Source organism: Scyliorhinus torazame, chromosome 6 (genome assembly GCF_047496885.1).
Source record: "Scyliorhinus torazame isolate Kashiwa2021f chromosome 6, sScyTor2.1, whole genome shotgun sequence".
Taxonomy (NCBI): Eukaryota; Metazoa; Chordata; class Chondrichthyes; order Carcharhiniformes; family Scyliorhinidae; genus Scyliorhinus; species Scyliorhinus torazame.
In genome coordinates, this window is record NC_092712.1 from 165500443 (window position 1) to 165526425 (window position 25983).

The window sequence follows — 25983 nt, forward strand, 5'->3', positions numbered from 1 at the left end:
CAGTCCCTTCCCAGCACCTCGCTACTTCATTTCAAACACTCTTTCTCAAATCTAGTCCAACTTCTCCTCTTCAATAAATGTCCACGCCTCTTCTGCCATCTCGAAGTAGTGGTGTTTACCCTGGTGTGTAACCCACAGTCTTGCCGGCTGCAACATTCCGAATTTCACTTTCCTCTTGTGGAGCACCGCCTTGGCCCGATTGAAACTCGCCCTCCTTCTCGCCACCTCCGCACTCCAATCCTGATACGCGCGGGTCACCGCGTTCTCCCACCTGCTGCTCCGTGTCTTTTTCGCCCATCTCAGGACCATCTCCCTGTCCTTGTAGCGGTGGAACCTCACCACTATTGCTCGAGGTATTTCTCCTGCCTTTGGTCTTCTCACGAGGACTTGGTATGCTCCCTCCACTTCCAGGGGGCCCGTCGGGGCCTCAGCTCCCATTAAAGTATGGAGCATCGTGCTCACATACGCCCCAACGTCCGCTCCCTCTGCCCCTTCGGGAAGACCCAAGAATCTTAAGTTCTTCCTCCTCGAGCTATTTTCCAGGGCTTCCAGTCTCTCCATACACCTCTTATTCAGTGCCTCGTGCGTCTCCGTCTTCACCAAAAGCCCTGTATCTCGTCCTCATTTTCGGCAGCTTTTGCCTTCACTCCACGGAGCTCCATCTCTTGGGTCTTCTGCGCCTCCTTTAACCCCTCAATCGCCTGCAGCATCGGCGCCAGCACCTCCTTCTTGAGCTCCTCCACACATCGCCGGAGGAACTCCTGCTGTTCCAGGCCCCATACCAACTGGCCTCCCTCCACCGCCATCTTGCTTCTCACTTCCCTTCTTTGCCGCTGCTCCAGAGGATCCTCCGCAATCTGGCCACTATTATCTCTTCTATCCATTCACATCCGGGGGGACTCCCTTCTATGTCGCCTCACAGTGGGTTTAGCCTTCAAAAATTGCCGTTGGGGCTCCCGATAAGAGCCCAAAAGTCCGTTAAAACGGGAGGTGCTGAAATGTGCGACTTAGCTGGTCATCGCCGCACCCGGAAGTGTCCATTCTCCATCTTGTGGGACAGGACGGCCCGGATACCAAAGGGAGATGCTTCACACGTGAAGAGCAGAGCTTTTTCAGGATCATAGTGGGTTAGTAACCCGGACAGTGACAACTGTTGCTTTACCTGCTGAAAAGCGGTTTCTTGTGGCCGACCACAAGCCCAGACGCAAATCTTCTTCAGCAGAAGGTGTAATGGATCCAACATGGTCGCCAGATTGGGGAGAAACTTCCTGTAGTAATTTATGAGGCTGAAACAGAACGAAGACCCAAAGCGACCATCAGGCCGAGTACCTTCTCCACGGTGGGGTGAAAGCCTTCGTAGTCCATCCGATAACTAAGGTAAATCACTTATTTTGCCTGAAGAACAGACTCCAACCTCCGAGAACCGCTTTAGCACAGCCTCCAAATTGTCTAAATGCTCTTGTTCTGAAATTCCCGTAACCAAGATGTTGTCTAAATAAATAGCGACACGTGGTAACTCTCGCAAGATGTTCTCCATTATGCGTTGGAAAATAGCACAAGCAGAGGACACTCCAAAAGGCAACCCTGTGTACTCATACAGGCCCCTGTGCGTATTAATAGTAGCATACGGTCAGTTGGCAGGGTCCAACTCCAGCTGCGAATAAGCGTGACTCTTGTCCAATTTTGTGAACGAAAGTCAGCCCGTGAGCTCCACGTAGAGATGTGGGGCATGGGGTATCGGTCTAGCTGGGAAGCTCTGTTTACCGTTAGTTTGTAGTCACCGCACAAGTGGACCGTGTTATCTGGCTTTATTATGGTACGACCGGTGCTGCCCAGTCGGCAAAACGGATGGGCCTGATAATATCCAGGGACTCCAGACAGGTGAGCTCCATTTCCACTTTCTCTAGCAAGGCATAAGGAACTGGGTGCACCCGGAAATACCGCGGCGTGGCTTCTGGGTCAACCTGAATGCGCGCTATGGCCCCTTTTAACCTCCCCAAACCATGCTGAAATATGTCCGGGTATCTTCCTAGAATTCAGTCAAACCAGAGCCAATTTGGAGAATGTGCTGCCATTGCAGCTGCAAATGGCGCAACCAGTCCTGAACCAGCAGGCTGGGTCTGTGGCCTCTCAACACGTTGAGTGGGAGGCGTCCCAACTAATGTCCATAAACGACAGGGGTCATCATAGTCCCAGCTATGCCTAATGGTTCCCCGTATAAGTGGCCAACCTGTGCGTCAGTCAAATCAAGGGTTTGAATTCCCTCTTTGATGCGGTCAAACATATTCTGTCTGACCACAGAGACTGTCGTCACCTTAATGAGGACCACTCGGAGGGCTGCCACGCAATGCAGCTGCAGGCAGTTGTCCTCTGTCCCCTCATCCTCGGGTTCATAGAACAAAGAACAAATAAAATTCCAGCACAGGAACAGGCTCTTCGGCCCTCCAAGCCTGCACCGACCATGCTGTCGACCAAACCCCCTACCCTTCCTGTTACTGTTCCCGAACTGCTCCCCTACTGAAATGTCGACCACCTGGCCGGATTCATTCCCCAATGGGGTAAGGAGTCTGTGATGCACAAAAGGCACCCCTCCTAAATGCTATACCTCCCTTCCCACCTTTAAAAAACAATTGTTTTCAAAAGTGTTCTCCTCACTCCCACCTGCCTGCTTTTTATGATGTGAGAAGTGTGGAATATGGATCAATTGGCTTGGTAACAAGCTCAATTTTTTATTAATTATTAAAAAATAATGGGTGGGCTTCCAATTTTTGTGACTGCTCACCCACTATATTATGGAGACTGGGTCAGGGGTGGAGCTGGACAGGAAGGTGGTGGGCTTGTCACCCCTCGTATTTAACACGGTTCGCCACCCCCCCCCCCCGCCCCAACCATTCCTCCCTGAAAACACACTCACTTGGGGGAGGGTGGGGTGTTATTATTTTATTCTCCTAACATAAAATGTTGTTGGTTCTTCATTTCTCACAAATTAACACATAATTAAAGTAGAATAAAAAAAGAAACAGTGCAGATGTTTCTTTCCCTTCAGAAGATTTTTCAATCCAAATTATAAATCTATGGGATTAATACAGTCCTTTCCTTTTTCCCAGGATACTGGCTGCCAAGTTACAAATTGGGCTCATCCTGGACAACAGGCCTGCATTTATCAGTGATGCTTGGTAACCTGGAGTGTATTGCAGTGCTACTAGATCACCAGGCTAACATTAACTATCAGCCGAATGGGAAAGCACCTTTACATGTTGCCATTGATGTGAAAAACAGGGACTGCGTTAGTCTGCTATTACATCATGGAGCTAAAGTAAACTGTTTTTCACTAAGTGGACACACACCGTTACATTTATGCAGAACTAAGGAGTCGATTTCTTGTGCAAAACTACTAATCTGGAATGGTGAGCTGCACGTGCAGGATATAAGATTTTTCTTGTCAAAATGTTTCTAATTTCCTTAATAACATTAAAAAGAACTATGCAAATATGAATCCAGTAAAAACAAAAGAATACTTGAGTTTGGTGATCTCTTTTCAAAATGTATTTTGAACTTCACTTTAGGTCCCATTGTTCAAGCAGGCCTACTATTAGGCCTCAATTAGTCATACTTTTGAATCAGTCAGTGAGTGATGTATGACCTTGACCTAGAGGGCTTGCCTATTAAGAAATCTTCCCTGTCTGCTCATTCATGAGCTGTAAGTAGGAGCTCACTAAGTGTGACACCTACATCTTCCAGTTCTATGCTTCAGGAAATCATGTACAAAAAAAAAGTGTTATCCATGCCAGAAATCAGAACATCAGACTTTATTATAGCTGAAAACAGCAAATGTTTTTTTTAGGATACTGGACCAGACCCCAATTTAAGTTAGGACACCGGATGAGAAACCCCAACAATTTGCAACTTGTAAAACTATAAGGAACGGAGACTTCACCCCAGGACTGATTCCACTGACAAATAGAGATCTTTTAGGTTAAATCAAACTTCATTTTCAACAGAGTGTTAACCACTCTTAATTGGCATCACAGAAATAGCTTTACAATTCATAGTTAAACAGTTCTTAAAATAAAAGTAAACACTTTAATTGATGACCTACACCTTCACTATAAATATCCCGACCAAGCAATCCCACTGCAGATCACATGGCACAAGCTAACAAAACAGGTTTGCTTGCAGGCCTCTGGGTAGAGACTTTTAGAGAGAGATCTTTTCAAGAGCAGATCCAGTACACTTTTGTCTTGTCAGACCCTCCTGCTGAACCTAAAACCATAACTGCAAACTACAGACAGACCTAGCTCTTCCCAATAATCACATCATCTGTATCACACTAAGGTGTCCCATGACTAAACTCAACCCCTCAAATTATCTATACATTAGGAAATCTCCAGCAATCAAAACAATATCCCATTAACCATCGATATGTAAATAAGTAAATGGTTCGAATGAATGATTACCTCACTCCTATGACCGCACAATTACAGCTTTAGCAGACACACACTCTGGCTACCTTAACCTAGGTTATTTAATAATATTACTGCAACAAATATATACCTTGACTCAGGCTTTTGATAACAATACTGCAGCAGATATAAAATATAATACAATAATAATTTCTACATTCATCACAGTTTATAGACCTATAGACATAAAATACGTAAAAGGATGAATATCTTTCATAGTTTAAAATTCATATAAAATGAAAATAAGTTTTACAGTGAGTTAAGCAAGGGTAACACATTATGAAATAAATAATTAAAGTATATAAACGCAAAGTGGATACACTTAAACCACCAGGCCATAGATAATGAATTTAAATTCTTTGAAGAGTTGGCAGCTCTGATAGAAAGGAACGCAGGTTAGCTGCTCCCTGCTATCACCACTTGATAACCAGTATTATTAAAGATAGATAAATAGTGGCTCTGGGTCACTGTCCATGCGGAGTTTGTACATTCTCCCCGTGTCTGCGTGAGTTTTGCCCCCACAATCCAAAGATGTGTAGGATAGGTGGATTGGCCACACTAAATTGCCCCTTAATTGGAAAAAATGAATTGGGTACTCTAAATTTATTTTTTAAAAAGATAGATAAATAGATAGCCATAACTGGTAGAACATTCACGGCAGAAACAGAATTCAAAAAATGAGTAAAAAGAAAAAAATTGCAAATGTTGGACACCTGAAACAAAAATTTAAAAAACACTGGAAATATATAGCAGGTCAGTTGGTTAACATTTCAAAACTTCTGAAGCCGAGACATTAAGCTTTCATCTCACTTTCTAAATGCCGGATGATCTGCTGCGCATTTCCAGCAGTTTCTGTTTTCATTCTAGCCATTCAATCTATTTGTGAAGACCTGATTTTATCAGTTAAATGGAAAAATCTGACTGTTTTCATGAGTTACTTTGAAGAAGCATGGTTATGTCTTACACTTGATTTTTAACAGGTGCAAACCTGAATCTACAGGCTAACCATGATTATAAAGATACACCAATGCACATAGCTGCACGATTTGGTGTACCTGAGCTTGTGGCACTTTATGTCGACCATGGAGCAGATATTGACAGTGTTAATGTCTATTTGGAAACACCACTTATTTCAGCAATATACTGGACCTTAAACATGAAAGAGCAGCAATACAGCACAGACCATCATCTGATCTGTCGAATGCTTATAGACTATGGAGCTTCTGTAAATGCTCGAGATCAGGATTACAAAACTCCACTTCATAAAGCTGCGTGGAATTGTGACCACTTGCTTCTGCAAATGTTGTTAGAATCAGGTGCTCAGGCTGGTTCAATGGATGTCAATGGCTGTGCCTCTCTGCAGTACCTTCTGAAGGTTACACCAGTGCGTCCTGCCGCAGAACCAGAGAAATGTTATCAACTGTTGCTAAACCATGGAGCTGCAAGGGTTTACCCTCCACATTTTCATAAGGTAGGAATGCAAAATAATAATTTGACAATAAACATGTCAACCATGTTATTATTGATGGTACTCCCTGCATGATTATTGAGCACCAGGAATTAGCCTTTGTGATATTTACATTCAAAACACTTAACATGCATCTATGATCATCTTTTGTCTCCCATTTAATGATGTGATTACCTATTTTAAGCAGGCTAAAAATAGCTAATAAAGGAATCTCAAACAGTGTCAAGCAATCATTTCCATGCTATTTTTCAGTTGATGTTCCCTGTTTTGATTTTTCTTTATCATCAAAAAGAGAATTAGTGAAAGCTGCTGACTTTTTACAAATTGAAATTTTACAATAAACAAAAAAAGAAAACAACATTACTGCTGTAAAATCACCTTGTCCTGGTGGAATGCATCCTAGGTTGTGTATTGGAGCAATGGCAGAAATATCAGAGGTATTATTCGTGATCAATAAATCCTTATTGGACACAGGAATAATGCTAAGAGGTTCCATAGTTGCTAATGCTATACCACGAATCAAGAAAGGGGAGAAGAATAAACTAGGAACGTACACGCCAGTCAGCCTAACATCAGTGGTGGGAAGGTTATTTGATGGCGAATTCAGCCTGTGGTGTTTGGATGAGTTTCAGATTCGGAGGTTCCTTTCAGTGGTGTTACCGAGGGTCAGTTTTGAGTCCATTACTCTTTTCAACATTTTTAAACAAACTAGATTCAGGTGTAGGGGCAGTATTATAAATTTTGCATATGAAATAAAACTTTACAAAGCAATAGATAGTGCCGAGAACAGTTCTAGGCTTCAAGATGAGACAGTGGGGGGAATTTAATGAAAAGATTTCTACGTTCATTTGGGCGGGTTTTTCAGGGAGTTCCCCACGACACTGGCCGCGATTCTCTGACCTAGTTACACTCTCGCTCAAGCAATACGAGGCCGGTGAATAGTGGGAGAGGTTAAAAACGCCAAACAGTTTATGATGCAACTGGCCCGCACCCGTGGGACCTGGGCAATGCTGGCAAGCCCAACATTTGTTGTCCATCCTTAATTATTCTTCAACTGAATAGCTTGCTGGGTCATTTCAGAAGGCAGCTAAGAGTCAACCATATAGATTTGGGTCTGGAGACACATATAAGACAGACCAGGAAAGGACAGCAGATTTCCTTCCCTAAAGAGCATTAATGAACTAAATGGGTTTTTGCAACACTCAATGATAGATTCATGATCACCATTAATAAGACTAGCTTTCAATTGTAGATTTTTAAAAAAAATGAATTGAAATTCCATTTGCTGGTATAGTGGGATTTGAAATTGTGTTCTCAGAGCATTATTCTCGGCCTCCAGGTTACTAGACCAGTGACATTATCAGTGCCCCCCCATCTCCCTCTCAGGGAGCTTTGACATGACCTCGTCAGTGTTCCATTTTGTACAAATACTTTAGATATTGACACTAGATTTGAGAGTTCGCGGTGATATTAAAGTCAGGCATGGTAGATGGTTACAAAAAAATGCAAGCCATTGCAGGAGGATGTAGACAAGGTGGTGAAGTGGGCAGATGGATGTCAGATGCAATTTCATGCAGAGAAATTCATTTTAGAGAACCAAGCAAGGAAAATAAGTATATCTTAAATGAAAAGCCAAAGTACAGGATCAGACAAATTTAGGTCGGAAGATACTCAGTGCACATAGAAAAGATCATAACAAAGCAAATATGATTTGGGATTTTATTTACCGGGATATTGAAAATAAAAACAAAGACGTAATTTTGAACTTAGAGCATGCTTGGAAGTATTGAATAGTTTTTGACATTCCGTGAGATTAGAGTAAGGATATTAGAGCAATGGAAATAGGAGAATGAAGGTTTTCTATAAGGGCCTCAGAAATGAGAGATTGTGGGCAGGATTCTCTGTTGGCGAAATCGCGAAACATGATTGGGCGGAGAATTGGGCGCCGATTTGACGGCAAAGCACAATTCTCCGTCACCTCAACAGCGGCGCCACTGCGTTCTGGAATGCACGTACAGAAAACGCTGTTTGATGGTCATTCGTCGGCTTGACCCGGTATTCTCTGGAGCCCCTGCGATGCTCCGCATCCGATGGGCTGAATTCCCAACGGCACAGTTCGTGAAACCAGCGTCATGGCTGATGAGGGAGAGAGAGGAGGTAGGACACAGAGAAGACCGACTGTGGGCTGCCAGGCCGGTCACTGGTCGGCTGCCTGGGACCCTGCCAGGGCCGGGGGGCCAGGATGACCCACCACAGGACTGGGGCAGTGTCCAGTCATGGATCACCATTACCGTGGCCTGCAAGGCAGCCATCTTGCTGCGCACCCCACTGACACCCACCTTGGTCCCTGGTTCTGCAGAGTGACACCGGCCATATGGGTGCCCCCTACCCTCCGCCACATCTGCCACCCACCCGGCCGCCACTTGCTGGCAAGGCATCAGGTGGCCCAGCCAGGGCAATGCCCACAGTAGCCCCTACAGGGATGCCGGGCAGGGGCCGCGGATCGTACCGCTGTCAAGGGCAGCACCAGCTGACGGTACCCCTGGCAGCAGGGATGGACGCCAGGGCCAGAGGCTCCCCATGGTGCTGGGCATGGCGGGGCCAGGGGTGGGGGTATGTGAAGGCGGGGGACATGCAGTGCCAGAGCCCATAGTGCCAACTGGGACCACGATGTAGCTCGTGGACCATGTTTGACATTGGGGTACGCACCATGCTAATATGTCAGCCTTTCACACCCTGCAGTCAATGGATTGTAGCCACCTAAAATGGCTGATTCCCGATTAATTTGGCCAAAACCCGATATAAAATGGCTAACCGAAAAGGCTGATGGGAAAAGCAGCCAACAGGACACAAACGGACAGCTGCAGACAGAATAGCATATTCGGCTCTGGGGAAGTCGGCCCAGATCGATACCTGCGACCATTAGCAGCACATAAACCCAGACATCTGCAGTTTAATCGTCTATCCCCGGGAACAATTGCAACATATTAGCAATTGAATGCCGGGCCAGACCTCTCGGCGCCAGCAGTGGCCGAAACAAAGACAGGTGAACGACCACCCCCCGATCAAGGAATCGCCCCATTATTGAAGCATATCGAACCCAGTGATTGGGAACAAGTCCAATCACTAGAGACTCAAGGTTCAAGGGCCGCCCCGAGAGGCGGGAAGCCCTTGGGCCCTATAAATTGAGGGGCCAAGTTCAGATCGCGCTCTCTCTCCCTTCTCCTGCTCACAACCTTCGCAAGAACATCGACCAGAAACTGTAAGTTTGACTCCAGCGATCGCTACCCAATAGAGACTCCTAGCCATCGACCCGTATCAGACTTTTGAATCCCGCAGGCCAGATCCAATTCGATAAACCATTTGTTTCCCTGACCTGGTGGGCCATCCCCAAACGTTAAGTATTGGCCAGTAGTGGTAGGTTTTGATATAGATAGTAGGACTATTGTGTAAGTATCTATTGCTGTACATAATAAATGACTGTTGATTTCAATCTTACTAAGCGGTGTGCTGACTTATTAATCATAACTCGAGCTTGAACCACGTGGCAGTATCAGAAAGATACCTGGCGACTCGTGAGCAAAGGTGACATAATCAGAGCTAACAAAACTAAAGCTAAAAAGAGCAACAGGATATTGGAATTCAACCAGCAATGGTGGCCTTCCTCCTAGTCGCCGCTGCCCTGGGGATGCCCTGCAGCTGTACGAGCTGGAGCTGCTCGAGGAGGAGGAAGCTGCAGCAGTGGAGCGCGTAGCAGCGGAGCGGGCAGCAGAGGGGAAGGTGGCAGTCGCCCAGGTTGGAGTGCCGGCTACCCAACAGGCCGAGGAAGAGGAGATGCCAAGGAGGTATGGCATGAGGCTTCATGTACACTGGCGGCACCTGTCATTCGATGACTTGCCGGACTGGGCATGCCATCAAAGACGCCAGCTGAGCAGAGAGACAATGTGACATATCTGGCAGATGATGGCACATCTGGCACCGCAAGGGGGAGGACACCCGCTCCCCGTGGCCGTCAAGTTGACACTCACCCTGAAAGTTTACGCCACGGGCGCCGAGTCGGGACCTGACCGGGACCTCGGTGCACAGGTGCATCTGCGCCATCACGGAGGCCCTATATGCTCAGACGGATCAATACATCCACTTCAATGTGGACCGAGCCCACCAAGTTGCCCAGGCAGCGGGATTAGCCACTATCGATGGGATGCCCCGTGTCCATGGGGGATTGGAGAAATGCATGACCCCCTATGAGCACCTGCAGATGACAGGCTGCTCTATACAAACTGAAAGGGGTTCCACTCGATGAACGTGCAACTGATATGTGACCATCAGCTACGCATCATTCACGTCTGCGGCCGATACCCAGGCAATGCGCACGACGCCTTCATCCTGGTACACTCAATGATTCCTGACGTGTTCAAGACACCCCACCCAATGCTAAGGGGTTGGCTCCTGGGTGACAGGGGTTATCGGCTGCGGCTGTGGCTACTGACGTCTATCCGTAGGACAGACCGATGCGGAGACCCGCTACAACGACTCCCATTCAGTGACCAGGTACTTGAACGAGTGGTGCTTCGGCCTCCTGAAGATGAGGTTCAGATGCCTGGACCGCTGTGGAGGGGCCCTACAGTATGATGCTGAGAGGGTCGCCGCATCGTGGCGGTATGCTGTGTCCTCGGCAACATCGTGCAGCAGAGTGGTGATGTACTGGAGGAGGAATGCCAGGCCTTGTCCAACGAGGATGACGCGGGGGAGGGGGAGGATGGGCAGGACATGGGGCTCGGGCAGGCATGGGAGGGCGTACCATGGCCGGGTGCCCTGGATACTGAGGCCACCTGCTATCCACCCCCTTGGCTGCATCCGTCAGGCTTTCTAACACTGTCATTTTCTGTTCCCAACCCCCTCCCCAGGAGAAGGCTGCCCTCAACTGCCAGGAACGGGATAAGACAGCAGGGTGACCGCTGGACCTGTGGCCCCTAACCATGGCAAAGCAGAGGGCCCTGGATGTGGTCGGCAACTCAGAGGAAAGGGAGGTCGCCGGGGTGGAGTTCGGCCATGGGCAAAGAAGTGAGACCCTGCTGAGTTGCGGTTCCTCGTGACATATGTGCCAACCACCCCCCAACACCACCCCCTCTCTCACCCTCCCAACACCCTCACCTCCACACCACCCTCACCCCACCATCCTCACCCTCACCAGCCTCACCCCCACACCACCCTCACCCCACACCACCCTCACCCCCACACCCCCCTCAGCCCCACACCTATTCACCCTCACCATCCCTACACCATCCTCACCCCACACCACCCTCACCCCCACACCACCCTCACCCCATACCACCCCCACACCCATTCACCCTCACCATCCCCACACCACCCTCACTCCCACCACCCTCACTCCCACACCACCCTCACCCCCACCACCCTCACCTCCACACCACCCTCACCCCCACCACCCTCACCTCCACCACCACCTTCACCCACACCACCCTCACCCCACACCCCCACACCCCCTCACCCTCACCACCCCTACACCACCCTCACCCCCACACCACCCTCACCTCCAAAGCCCCCTCACCCCCTACCACCCTCATCACCCCACCACCCTCACCATCACACCACCCTCTCACCCACACCACCTGCACCCCACCCCCCCGTCAGCCCCACACCCCCACAGCACCCTCACCCCCACACCACCCTCACCTCCAAAGCCCCCTCACCCCCTACCACCCTCATCACCCCACCACCCTCACCATCACACCACCCTCTCACCCACACCACCTGCACCCCACCCCCCCGTCAGCCCCACACCCCCACAGCACCCTCACCCCCACACCACCCTCACCTCCAAAGCCCCCTCACCCCCTACCACCCTCATCACCCCACCACCCTCACCATCACACCACCCTCTCACCCACACCACCTGCACCCCACCCCCCCGTCAGCCCCACACCCCCACAGCACCCTCACCCCCACACCACCCTCACCTCCAAAGCCCCCTCACCCCCTACCACCCTCATCACCCCACCACCCTCACCATCACACCACCCTCTCACCCACACCACCTGCACCCCACCCCCCCCGTCAGCCCCACACCCCCACAGCACCCTCACCCCCACACCACCCTCACCTCCAAAGCCCCCTCACCCCCTACCACCCTCATCACCCCACCACCCTCACCATCACACCACCCTCTCACCCACACCACCTGCACCCCACCCCCCCGTCAGCCCCACACCCCCACAGCACCCTCACCCCCACACCACCCTCACCTCCAAAGCCCCCTCACCCCCTACCACCCTCATCACCCCACCACCCTCACCATCACACCACCCTCTCACCCACACCACCTGCACCCCACCCCCCCGTCAGCCCCACACCCCCACAGCACCCTCACCCCCACACCACCCTCACCTCCAAAGCCCCCTCACCCCCTACCACCCTCACCACCCCCACACCACCCTCATTTGACATTCTGCCCCCCCCCCCCCCCCCCCCCCGGCCTGCAACTCCATGTTACATACCTGCCGCACTACGGGTTGGAGCCCTGGGTTGGCAGTAACTGCGGGTCTGGTCCATAGGATGGAGGATGATGCCAACCGGCTCTGTAATGAGCTCTGGTGCTCTGTATCATTTGGCAATGTCTGACTCCTGCCCACGGTAACACTTCCCACATGGGTGATCTCTGCATGTGAGCTGACCATTCCATCACACTGTCCCATCGGGTAATAGTGGTAGGGATGGTCGTTGGGGGGGGAGGTTGCACGAGCCACCCACATCATCCACCCATTCCCTCCACGCACCCCCTCTATCCAGACCAGCTCACCCCTCACATCCATCTGACAGAGCACAGAGGTAGGTTGTAACAGTGGGGACAGGTGTTTAATGTGAACAAATATTTAGAGATTTGTGCCCTTGCCACTATAACTAAACTGTGCCCTGCACCAGTGCCAACTTAACAGGTGTCTAACTTTCTGGCCTTATGGGCCCTAACGCTATGTCTAGGTGGATACCCAGCTGTGTGATGCGCACCAGTGTCCCTAGAGCTTCTTCACTAAAGTGCCCAACCAAGGTGAGTGTCTCTGGGATGGTGGAGGGTGTTGGAGACAGCTGTGACGGGAAGTCACTGTCATCCTCCGACTCGAACTCCGGCGTCTCCTAAGTCTCGGGCGGAGGGGCTGCCATCCGAGCTGCTCTCATCACTGCTCAGCTCATGGGGGGTTTGGGGGGGGGGGGGGGGGTGCTCCGGCTGTGGCACTGGCTGGGGGCGGGGGACACCAGATGGATCGGCCCCATCTCCAGCAACTCCTGCAGGACACAAGACAAGACGCATGATTAGACCACAGGCCGGGGGGGTTGATGGGGGTGGGTGTGTGGGTGGAGGTTGGTGAGGGTGGTAGTGGTGTAGGGTGATGGGATGGTGTAGAGTGACAGTGGTATGGGGGTGGTGTGGGGGTGAGGATGGTGGGGCCGAGGGTGGGGGTCAGGGTGGTGTGGGGGTGAAGGTGGTGTTGGGGTGAGGGTGTTGGGAGGGTGAGGGAGGAGAAAGTGTTGGGGGGGGGGGGGGATTGGCACACATTTCACGGGGAACCGCAACTAAGCGGGATCTCACTTCCTCACCCATGGCCTAGCTCCACCCCGAAGACCTCCCTTTCCTCCGGGCCGCCGACCACATCCAGGGCCCTCTACTCTGCCATGGTTAGCGGCTGCATGTCCAGAGGTCACCCTCCTGCCTTCTCCTGTTCCCGTCAGTTGAGGGCAGCCTTCTCCTGGGGAGGGGGTTGGGAATAGAAAACGAAAGTGTTCGACTGTCTGACGTGTATAGCCCAGGGGGTGGGTAGCAGGTGGCCTCAGTGGCCAGGGCACCCGGCCATGGTGGCCGGTAAGGGTGCGGGCATGTGGTGCAGGATGGGGGTTTGGACGCCCTCCAGGCTAGGGGGGGGTAGCATTACGCGTGAATGGGACAGGAGTTGATGTCAGGGACATTGTGCTGCCTCCTCACCCTGGTCGCCCTGAGGAGGTTGTGCAGTTTTTTTTCGGCACTGCCGGCCTGTCCGGCCAATGTTGCCCACTGCGCCGACTGCCTCTGCCACCTGCACCCAGGCACGGCAAATTGCGGCTGGCAGCCCCCTTCCTGGTCCAGGGTACAGCGTCATCCGCCTCTCCTCCACAGCGTCCAGGAGGATCTCAAGCTCTGCGTTCACAAAATGTGGGGCCCAGCGTCTTGCTGCCATCTTGTTGGCTGGGATGGTGTGTGTGGGGAGTGAAGTGTGTATATGCAGCTCCTGTGTGTCAACTGCAAATCCAGCGACTCTGTCACCGTTTCCCATTGGAATTGGTTGTGTTCCACGTGGGGCCGGCGTTAGCCCCTCAACAGTATCGGAATTGGTCCAGCTGCGGCGCCGGTTTTGCTATCATGGATCTCCATGAGTTCTGTGTTGGTGTCAACACTTAGTGTGAGAAACAGAGAATCCCGCCCCATATCTGTGAAAAAAGGTTTGAAAAAGTGAGGCTTTTATCACTGGACTAGGGAAGAGGGAATTGAATTGCACTTTACAAAATTATGAAACATTTTGAGAGGGCAAACAGCGAAATATTCCATTTGGTGGTCTTTTTACGAACATAGTTGTGGGATTTTCACCAGAGAAAAGCAGTAAATTTGAATATTTTTTTCACATGTGCGTTTATTAGAACATACATTGCTTTACTCGGCTTGCCTACACTGAAACAGGCTTGATCACGCATCAAATAGACTACAGAGTTCACTTTGTGCCTTGACACTGGTATCACCCTCACTTATGTTATGATTCTGTTAACACTTAAGTAAGCAATCTGAACAACCAGAAATTAACCAACAGAACTACGCCACAAGATTTCACCTTTTTAAACAATACGCAAACTTTATTGTATATCAAGAATGAAACAAAGTGAGCACTATTAACTTAAGTGTTATCAACTCAGTTCTCCTCCCTATTTCCACCCACGAGTTCCCTTACCGTACAAAATCTCTAAGATTCCTTCACTTTTCCTCAACTCAAAGGGTATGTCACGACTCTCTGGAATTCACCCTGATTTGTCTTCAATGCTCCAGCTATTCACCAAGGTACAAGATTTCATGGGTATTCTTCCATTAGCTTTTGACTAAGTGATACTCCCATTCCTTGACTATAAGTTCCACAACTCCAACATCGGTCTTCCTGTGATGTCAATGGTTTGAGTGATCTGTGTTTGATTATTATCGCTGGCCAATTTGACAGGCCAGTACCTCTCCAACACAGTTATTTCTCCCAAGTGAGGAGTGCAAGTCCCACCTTATGTCAATAAATGCTCATTAGAGCGTAATATGGCAGTGGGGCTGAAGGGGTTAGTGGGGATGTGTTCTCTGCAGATTCTTCAGATGTCAGGGAATGAGCTCCTGTCATCCCAAATCTTCAGATCACTTGCTTTTTCTGCCCATTTGGATCATTTCTCCCCTTGTCTGGAAAAGATTAGAGTATATTTAAATATTCCCAGCCTTTCAAAAGGCAAGATATAAATGCACACCTATGCAGCTATGTTCATTTAAATGTTTAAAACCTCTTAATTTATTTGCAGAGGTCCTCAGGACATTCTGCCCACACTTCAATTGTGTTCCTTGAGCCTGGGCCAAGATGTACAAGGAGCATATTCTCAAATAATGGATTGAACCAACTCAAATGATGTCAAGTCACCATGCTTTTTTGGGCATTTGAGCCATTCTGATCCTGCCGAAGTATGGGGTGGGGGGAGGGGGGTGGGGGGGGGGGGGGGAGGGGGGGGAAGCGGGGACGGATGTATGTTCCCTAATTTAAAAAGGAATGTACATGCTAAATTGCTAAATTTTGAATTTGCTCTGCTTGCGGGTAGAGAGATCGGGTGGGGGAGGGCACTGGCCATCAGCTTACCACATTGCTAGCATCATTTCGTTGGAAATTATACTTGTAGCTATATTGCAACGGTGAGAGTTGGCTGATTGTTCTGGAGGCCCATAAAAGAACAAAGCTTAGCTTATCTCGTCCCCTTCAAAATGTGTCACACAAATTGTCAAATCTTTGAGGGTCCTATCCTTATCCCAGATCTTGTGGGCTTCATTTTAGACTAGGTAGTATGTAATTTCTCACTTTAGGAAGCAGTCTGTAGATGGAAGCTAAACGTCGAAGAGATCTTTTGGCTTGGCAACCCTCTTAACTGACAGTAATTGTCACTGGCTCTGGAGTGGGGGTTCTAAATCCACAAGTTGGTGCGTCCTGTTTCTAACGTACTTCCCAGACTCTCTGCCACAGTCCTAGCAGGAAGGCATTGGAGGGCCTATGGAAATTTGAAGTCCAGATCTTAAAATTGTGAGAACAATAAATGACACCTCGGAAAACTTTGCATATTCATTCAATAAATCATGTGAGTCAGATTCATTCCTCATGAAACCAAACAAAACAAATGAGTAAAACGTACTTTTTGTGTATGTCCAGGTACTACAATCATGCTGCACCTGTCCAAAGGCAGTTGAAGTCATGGTCAATTCGTATGAATCCATTCAATCCACCTCAAAATGGAGACAAGTTATACCTGATCATATTTTAGAGGTAATTCTGTTTTACGTTTGTTTCCTTCTTTTGAGAGGTCTATTATCTAACAGAGCAAAAAAAAATTCAAATTGAATAGTTCCTGCAAGTTAATCAACATCAAATTAAACTTGATTAAATGGAGCAATGCAATAGGACCAAAATTAATCAGCTGCTGATGATTTTTGCTATGTTCCTATTATTTTGGAATTTGAGCCCTGATTAATTTTCGAGTGAGCAAGTTCATGTTAGATGCCAGTTTTATGTCCTATTGAAGTTAATGAATGAAATTCTCCATTTGGGAGACTAAGGGCGTGATTTAACTAAATGGAAACAAAGTCCCATAGCAAGCATGTTTCGCCACATGTTTCCCGTCATTTGCAGTGTGGAAAAAGACAACGCTATCGAACAGCACTCGAGTTAGATATGGAGCATCAGTGAGGAATGCAGGCCTGAGGCTGCACACGACCCCGTCTTCTGGACTGAGGAGCTCCGATCGCCAGAACTCCTCAGTGTAGCGAGAGATCAGGACACCATTTTTAAATGGCACCCCAATCTCTGGAACCCCCGACATGACCCTCCTCCAGCCCCAACTCATTATGAGGGGGTCCCCAGCCCCCTTGCAACCCTCCCGACACCCAGTAAGAAGTCTTACAACACCAGGTTAAAGTCCAACAGGTTTGTTTCAAACACTAGCTTTCGGAGCACTGCTCCTTCCTCAGGTGAATGAAGAGGTATGTTCCAGAAACATTTATATAGACAAAGTCAAAGATGCAAGACAATGCTTTGAATGCAAGCATTTGCAGGTAATTAAGTCTTTACAGATCCAGAGATAGGGGTAACTCCAGGTTAAAGAGGTGTGAATTATCTCAGAGATTTCATAGATTTTACAGTGCAGAAGGAGGCCATTTGGCCCATCGTGTCTGCACCGGCCCTTGGAAAGAGCACCCTACCCAAGGTCCACACCTCCACCCTATCCCCATAACCCAGTAACCCCACCCAACACCAAGGGCAATTTTGGACAGTAAGGGCAATTTATCATGGCCAATTCACCTAACCCGCACATCTTTGGACTGTGGGAGGAAACCAGAGCACTCGGAGGAAACCCACGCACACACGGGGAGGATGTGCAGACTCCGCACAGACAGTGACCCAAGCTGGAATCGAACCTGGGACCCTGGAGCTGTGAAGCAATTATGCTATCCACAATGCTACCGTGCTGCCCCAGTGAATCCTCACCTCTGTGGCACAGGCTAACCTCGCTGTCAGTGACTGCTGTCTCCTCGACCTGCAAGTCCCGTTCCTCATTGGGGAAGAGGACTCGGATCTCTGGCACCCCACCCTTCGCCTTGGCCAGTTTAGCACCTTGGCAGTGCCAAGCTGGTACCCTGGCAGTGCCCCTGGCAGCTGGAAGTGTCACCTGGGGACCTTTTCAGTGCCAGGTTGGCACCCAGGTTGCACTGCCAGAGTAGCCAGGTGGCACCAGCAGTGCCAGGGCCCCACCCTGTCCAACTGTGCGTGCAGTTGGGGGTACCGATCCCCTTGGAGACCTCCATGAGTGCCATTCCGTCTGGTCCCCGATTGTGGGGACCACTGCCAAACGGCCCATCCATTCATCTCAAGCCAGGACAGTTGGTAGGATTTTGCAAGCCCAGGCCAGATGGTGGGGGATGAATGTAATGCGACATGAATCCAAGGTCCCTGTTGAGGCCATACTCATGTGTGCGGAACTTGGCTATAAGCTTCTGCTCGGCGATTTTGCATTGTTGCATGTCCTGAAGGCCGCCTTGGAGGACGCTTATCCGGATGTCAGAGGCTGAATGCCCTTGATTGCTGGAGTGTTCCACGACTGGAAGGGAACATTCCTACCTGGTGATTGTCGCGTGACGTCCATTCATCCGTTGTCGTAGCTTCTGCATGGTCTCGCCAATGTACATTGGGGACATCCTTTCCTGCAGCATATGAGGTAGACAACGCTGGCCAAGTTGCACGAGTATGTACCGCGTACCTGGTGGGTGGTGTTCTCACATGTAATGGTGGTATCCATGTCGATGATTTGGCACGTCTTGCAGAGATTGCCATGGCAGGGTTGTGTGGTGTCGTGGTTGCTGTTCTGAAGTCTGGGTAGTTTGCTGTAAACAATGGTTTGTTTGAGGTTGCGCGGTTGTTTGAAGGCAAGCAGTGGGGGTGTGGGGATGAACTTGGCAAGATGTTCAACTTCATCAATGACGTGTTGAAGGCTGCATAGATGTCGTAGTTTCTCCGCTCTGGGGAAGTACTGGACAACGAAGGGTACTCTGTCGGTTGTGTCCCGTGTTTGTCTTCTGAGGAGGTCGGTGCGGCTTTTTGCTATGGCGCGTTGGAACTGTCGATCGACCGACTCACTACTTGCCTCCAAGTAGAGATCATGCAGACGCTGCGACAATGGATAAACGGACTTCGCGTGACAATCGTCAGGCAGGAATGTTCCCTTCCAGTCGGGGAACACTTCAGCAGTAAGGGCATTCAGCCTCTGATCTCCGGGTAAGCGTTCTCCAAGGCGGCCTTCAGGACATACGACAACGCAGAATCGCCGAGCAGAAACTTATAGCCAAGTTCCGCACACATGAGTACGGCCTCAACCGGGACCTTGGATTCATGTCACATTACATTCATCCCCCACCATCTGGCCTGGACTTGCGAAATCCTACCAACTGTCCTGGCTTGAGACAATTCACACCTCTTTAACCTGGGGTTACCCCTCTCTCTGGATCTGTAAATAATTACCTGCAAATGCTCGCATTCCAAGCATTGTCTGGCATCTTTGAATTTGTCTATATATGTGTTTCTGGAACAGACCTCTTCATTCACCTGAGGAAGGAGCAGTGCTCTGAAAGCTAGTGTTTGAAACAAACCTGTTGGACTTTAACCTGGTGTTGTAAGACTTTTTACTGTGCTCACCCCAGTCCAACGCCGGCATCGCCACATCATCCCAACACCCATGCAAGGCACCCCCGGCCTGTCAGCTTGGCACCAGCAACCTGGTACCTTGGCAGTGCCACCTGGGCACCTTGCCAGTGCTGGTGCCCTGATGGCACTGCCAGAGTGCCAAGCTAACAGTGCCAGAGTGTCACCCTGCCCAAAGAACATACACTTGGGAGACCCCCACGAGTGCTATTCTGTCTGGTACCCGTTTGTGGAGAGCAGTACTAAACGGTGCTCGCATGAGGTCTCCAAGGCAAAGGGGATCGATCCCGATTCCTCGGTGCCTTGGGAAACAGTGAGGCTAGCTGTCTCGCTCTAATATGCAGATTTGCCAAAAAGTGATCCCACCCACAATGGGCGGGATTTACATCGCAATATCTCGTGAGATCTGAAGCGATCTCACGAGGCATTGTGGACTGGGTAGATCCCAGGAGCAGGATCTCCCGGCTTCTAATGGGCACGTTGCTCCGCGGTGCGCAGCTTTTCAGATGCAGCGTGGCCGTTCGTTCGCGCTGTAAGTTTTGAAGACTGAACTGCATGCAGATCATGGTCCGTTGGAGATGCTATTCCGGGAGCAATTCAGGACATCCTAACGGACCAGCATTCTGATGCTAGCGGCCATTCTAACTATAGGGCCAGAGTTAGCGCCAAGGAGCCTGGAAGCTGGAGCTGTTTTTAAGCACCCCACTTACCACACACTCACTGTAGCCACCAAGGTGGCTCAGAAAAGACCTGCCCTCCGAGATCGGGAGTTCGTGGTGGATCCACAGATCCATGCCAGTGAGGAACAGAGGGACACCATCTTCTCCAGGGTGGGCCGCAGACTCCACTCCTGCCCTCCTGAACGCTTCCTGGGAGGTGGTGGCTCAGGCAGTCAGCACCATCTGCCTCACCAGGAGGAGAAAGCTGGTGATCCAGAGGAGTGGGGGAGGGGGGTCACTGGTGAGTCCTCTGCCCTGAGGGGGGGAAGAAAACAGGAAGTGTTCCAAAGGCTGCGGTGCAGGTGTCCTCTGGTTCGGATGAGCTCAGACGATCCCTTGCTTCCTCTGCAATGGGGTAACGCTTCTGAGGAGTGCCAACACCTTGTAGGACTCTGATTGAGCTTGGCCTCTGGTGATACAGCGGGGGGGATGAGAGTATCTAGAGGGGTGGCCTGGTGGGCTCCCAGATGACCAGAGGCCTTCTGAGCATTTAAAGGACACAGGCAACATCAGCAGTGTGAGCAGCCAGGAGGCTGTACGTAGCACCAGAGGGTGCGTTTAAAAGATAGACTGCAGCAATGGAGGTCTGAGCCAGGTCACCCCCATCCCGCGGGGGACACCTCAACTCCATAGACCAAGTTACTACCCACTACTGCCCCCGGCCTGGGCAGCCATCTCCCAGTAAGTCCAATGGCTTGGATGTCGTAATGGCTTTTATAGCCTCCTGTTCTCCCTCCACAGCCATGGTGCTTAGTCCACATTAGTCAATATTTTAAAAAAAAATTTAGAATGCCCAATTCATTTTTCCAATTAAGGGGCAATTGCCTGTGAGGAGTCGGCACGTTCTCCTGTATCTGTGTGGCTTTCCTCTGGGTGCTCCTCTTTCCTTCCACAAAGTCCTGAAAGACATGCTTGTTTGGTGTGTTCTTTATGCTGTATTGTTCTTTGTTCTTTAGGGTTTTGGCCAAGGTTGGTATCATGCCCAGTACAGGCTTGGAGGACCGAAGGGCCTGTTCCTGTGCTGGATTGTTTTTGTTCTTTGAATTGGAAATTCTGAATTCTCCCTTAGTATACCCAAACAGGGGCAACTAGGGGATTTTCACAGTAACATCATTGCAGTGTTAATGTAAGCCTATTTGTGACACTAATAAAGATTATGATTAAAGATTATTATTGTCATGTTCTTGACCACTCACTTCTTGGCCTGTCTACATCCCCTTGAAGTCTCCTTGCATCCTCCTCACAGCTCACATGCCCACCTAGAAAGTGAAGTGGTCAAAAAAGAAGGCTCCAAATAAAATGAAATGAACAAAGGAAATTTGAAGCTAAAATTACACTAAGCGCAATGCTCCTCCCCCACACTCCCCTGAGTAATCCTGTCACATCCTCCGTCACCCTGCCATGCACCCCCCCACCCCACCCCCACCCCTAGTTTAGGAACCTCTGGTTTAGAAAGCCAATGTGTGACCTATAATATTTTCTTGACTTTGCAGCAACACTGGACATTTTATAAATCTCTATTTGATGTGTGTGGAGGATCTGCCCGCTCTCTGATGCACCTGACCAGATGTACTATTCGAGCTGTGTTACGGAAAAGGTGTCACAATGCAGTACCAAAACTTAATCTCCCGCCTCGACTTAAAAAATATCTTCTGTTGGAACCAGAAGGTGTGTTCTACTGAATTGATAAATGAATTTTGTACAGACAATATGATTGTGTTTTCCGGAGTTATATCAACCATTGCACAAAGTTAATGGCCTGGATTTTGTGGTCAGTGATGAAGGAAGGAACAGCATTCTCCAGCCATTATGCTTACAGTTCCCGTGGATTTATTGTGGGCTTTTGAGCAGCAATTTACAGTTACTTGAGATTATTTTCAGCAAGGTACCCTCTTCAGGGGGTCAGTAGCACACGTCAGCAGGGAAAACAACAGCACAACTCTTAAGACACCCGGTTAAATGAATCCTCACAGGCGCATGCAGAGTCCAAACTACAAAACTCATGTCCAGAAAGAAAAATAAAGTGAGGGGTAAAAGAGAAAGGCTTGTATTTATACAGTGCTCTTCACGCCTACTGATCATCTCAAAGTGCTTTACAGCCGATGAAGTATTTTTCAACTGTAGTCTCCGTGGTAATGTAGGAACATGGCAGTCAATATGCGCTCAGCAAATTCCAACAAACAGCAACACGATGATTAACAGATCATCTTTTTTAATTGAGGGATGAATATCGGCCAGGACACCAAGCATAACTCCGCAGCATTCCTTTGAAATACTGCCTTGCGTTCTTTCCCACCCACTCAAGCATTCACATGGGGCCTTAGTTTAACATCTCATCCGAAACGTTCTACCTCAGCACTGCCTTTAAGTGTCAGCTTGATTGTTGTGCTCAAGCCCTGGAGTGGGACTTGAACCCGGCGCCTTGTGACTCAGAGGCGAGGTAAAGGAAGATGGGATTGAGAGTTAAAAGAAATAGGAAGAACAAGTTACAAAAACATTAGATTTTAACTTTTTAATATCTCCAACAATAATTAAAATCTGAAGAAAATGAAACTCCACATTCGGAAAAGTAAAATCTCAGTACTAGAGATGGTGTTTGGCTATGATTTAAATTTTCATGCTGCTAAAAATTCACTAACACCTGGGTACACCAGCGCTCACTTTTTCAGACATGTTTAACAAATAACTAATAGTGTATTTTTTTTTTTAATTTAAGAGTTCCAATTTTTTTCCAATTAAGGAGCAATCTAGCATGGCCAATCCATCTGCCCTTCGCATCTTTTGGGTTGTGGGGGTGAGACCCACGCATACACGGGGAGAATATGCAAACTCCACACGGACAGTGACCAAGGGCAGCACAGTAGCATTGTGGATAGCACAATTGCTTCACAGCTCCAGGGTCCCAGGTTCGATTCTGGCTTGGGTCACTGTCTGTGCGGAGTCTGCACATCCTCCCCGTGTGTGCGTGGGTTTCCTCCGGGTGCTCCGGTTTCCTCCCACAGTCCAAAGATGTGCAGGTTAAGTGGATTGGCCATGATAAATTGCCCTTAGTGTCCAAAATTGCCCTTAGTGTAGGGTGGGGTTACTGGGTTATGGGGATAGGGTGGAGGTGTTGACCTTGGGTAGGGTGCTCTTTCCAAGAGCCGGTGCAGACTCGATGGGCCAAATGGCCTCCTTCTGCACTGTAAATTCTATGATAAGGGCCGGGATAGAACCCGGGTCCTCAGCGCTGTGAGGCAGCAATGCTAATCACTGCGCCACGATGCCACCTCCCTTTGCTTATTTTAATTCTGAATCTCTTGGCGAGCTACCAGTGTAGCAAAGCTATGAAAGAGAAGGGTAACTAAGACAGCAATTTCTGCATTTCCACATTTAACTGCACGTTGCAACTAAATTGCCGTTCAATTTGCTCCATTAGAACAGTGAGCACTGATAGCCTCACCCTTACTCTTAATCCAAAATCCGGGCTATTGGAATTCATTTGGAGCTTTTCTGGATATTAACTGCATGTATCTATATATTTTAGATTAAAGTAATTGTTAAAGACGGTGAGCAAATGTGATTGTATAGAATATGTTATACACAAATATATAGTAAATTGTGCAGTCTGTTATATTATTCAATTACATTTATCAAGAAAATCATGACTTCAGAAAATGTTTGATGGTGTTAAAAAGTGTTTTACAACAAAAGCTCATTTGGTAATTTCAGTTCACTTTTTACAGCAGTATGTTGGACTTTTTTTTGATTTGATTTATTGTCAAATGCACCGAAGAACAGTGAAAAGTATTTTTCTGCGGCCGAGGGAACTTACACAGACATGTGGTTTGACATGGGAGCTACCTATAGTTTCCATTTCCGAACCAATTGGGGTAATGTTTCCAGGATGTTACTCTAACATTATTGAATTTTGATGGCCCCACATTCAAAATAAGAAGATGTCAATTTTTTGACAATTTCCACATATAGTCCTTCATGACAATATTTGAATTTACCTTTTGCCTTGTAATCACAGGTTACCCCATTAATCTGTCCTGCCTAAACCACTGCAAGTCCAATAATTTGATGTGATAGCAAAGCACTCCTTAGTTTCAACACCTACTTCTTTATTATCATCACCTCCTTCAAACCTACCCCACATTATTCCACACTGTATGCTTTTCCTTTAAAATCCCCCTTGTTTACTGCCTCCACATTCCTAACATCCCTATCCCCGCACCCCCCCCCCCCCCCCGCCCCCCAACCTCACCAAGCTCCACCAGGTGCCCTGTTTTATTTCCTTCCGCACACTCTGCACTGAACTACTCCTCAGCTTGGGTAATTTCAATTATATTCCCCCCCCATGCCTTCTCTCCTTTGATTTCCATGTACTCCTGACCTCCCTTAATCTCTACCTAATCTCCCATAATCATACTCAATGCGACTTCCTCACCTTTGTTTTGGTCTGATGTGGTCTCTGTACTCTCCATGTTCTTGATCACAGACAAATCCATCTCCTGGCATTCCTCACCACCAATATTCCCCTTACAACCCAACTTGCTTCTGCATCCACCCTTGGAAAAACTCCCATAAGCCACTTACAACAGCACTTTCAAACTCCTAACCTTCTGCCGTTTTTTTCAGAAAACCTATGCGCTTGTTGATCTGTCAACCCATCTCTCTTCCGCACATTTGATGCTTTTGATACTTATTCTTTCCGAAAAGTCTTTCCTTTTGACATGGCTAAACTGGGCCAAATTGGTTTGCAATCCCAAAACATCAAACTTAATATTCTCATAGCCTGCCTCTCCTTTACTCCTCCAGCCCAACAACTCTCAAAGGAAATCTGCATTAATCTGACACTGACCCTCTGTGCTTCCCACCTTCCCTTCACCTCACCATTTGCAGCTGTTGCCTCAATTGTTTAGGCCCGATGTGCTGGGATTCCCGCCTTAAACTTCTCCATCTTTCTATCTCTCTCTTCTCCATCCTTAAAACAGACCCGTCTCTCCCAGATGTCTCCCTCTTAGGCTCAATATCAAGTTTTATCCAATTAAACTTCACAGAAGCACTTTGGCACATTTTTCTACATTTAAAAAAAGCTCATGCATTTACAAAAAATAAAATTCATGTAATGTTAGTTATAATGCTAATGAATTCATCTGTATCTTTGTTGTTGTAACATTAAGGAAATATATGCTTAAAAAATTCTAAATTAAACTATACTGTATATTCATCACTATTTTTCCTATTTTCATTCTAGATTTACTTTTAAATGTCGGATTATATTATTTTTTGGCATACCATGGGCAGGATTCTCCGTTTCTGAGACTAAGGGCGTGATTCTCCGGCCTCGTTGCGCTCTCTCTCAAGCGAAACGAGTCCGGTGAATAGCTGCAGAGGCCAAAAACAAGATCCGCGCTGTCATGATATTCAAACACACACATCATGATGGACACACCAACAGGCAAATCAGAGCACACAACACCACAACCAATCACACACAAGAACACCAACCACATAAAAAGCACGAGCACGACACCTGGTGGTCAGTAGGTCTGGGGACAAAGACACAGGGAAGAGCTGTTACAAAATCACAAGCAGGGAACCCCCACGTGCAGAGTGTCAAGACAAAACTGTACATAGTAAGTTTAAATAAAATAGCGTTGTACCATATACAACCGTGTTGGCTCATCTGTGTGTCAGAACACCCAACACCACATGGTACAGGAGTGGATCGATACCTGCCTACTAACCTGCCATTCTGGACATGGACCGCACCGACAAACCGCAGCCGTTGCAAGTCGCGGGGAACCTAGGTACCAATTGGAAGCTCT

At 48.5% G+C, this 25983-nt stretch overlaps 1 protein-coding gene across 3 annotated transcripts in view; it reads left to right on the plus strand.

The window, feature by feature from the left end:
* Window positions 1-25382, plus strand: part of asb4 (ankyrin repeat and SOCS box containing 4) — a 47207-nt gene extending 21825 nt beyond the window's left edge. For all 3 annotated transcript variants that reach the window (XM_072509053.1, XM_072509054.1, XM_072509055.1), the window contains 4 exons: window positions 3108-3407; window positions 5444-5934; window positions 16410-16523; window positions 21661-25382. In XM_072509053.1, coding sequence (XP_072365154.1) covers window positions 3108-3407; window positions 5444-5934; window positions 16410-16523; window positions 21661-21849 — 1094 coding nt within the window. In that variant the 3' untranslated portion in view covers window positions 21850-25382. The remainder of the gene's footprint in view (window positions 1-3107; window positions 3408-5443; window positions 5935-16409; window positions 16524-21660) is intronic.
* The last annotated feature ends 601 nt before the right edge of the window (window positions 25383-25983 follow it).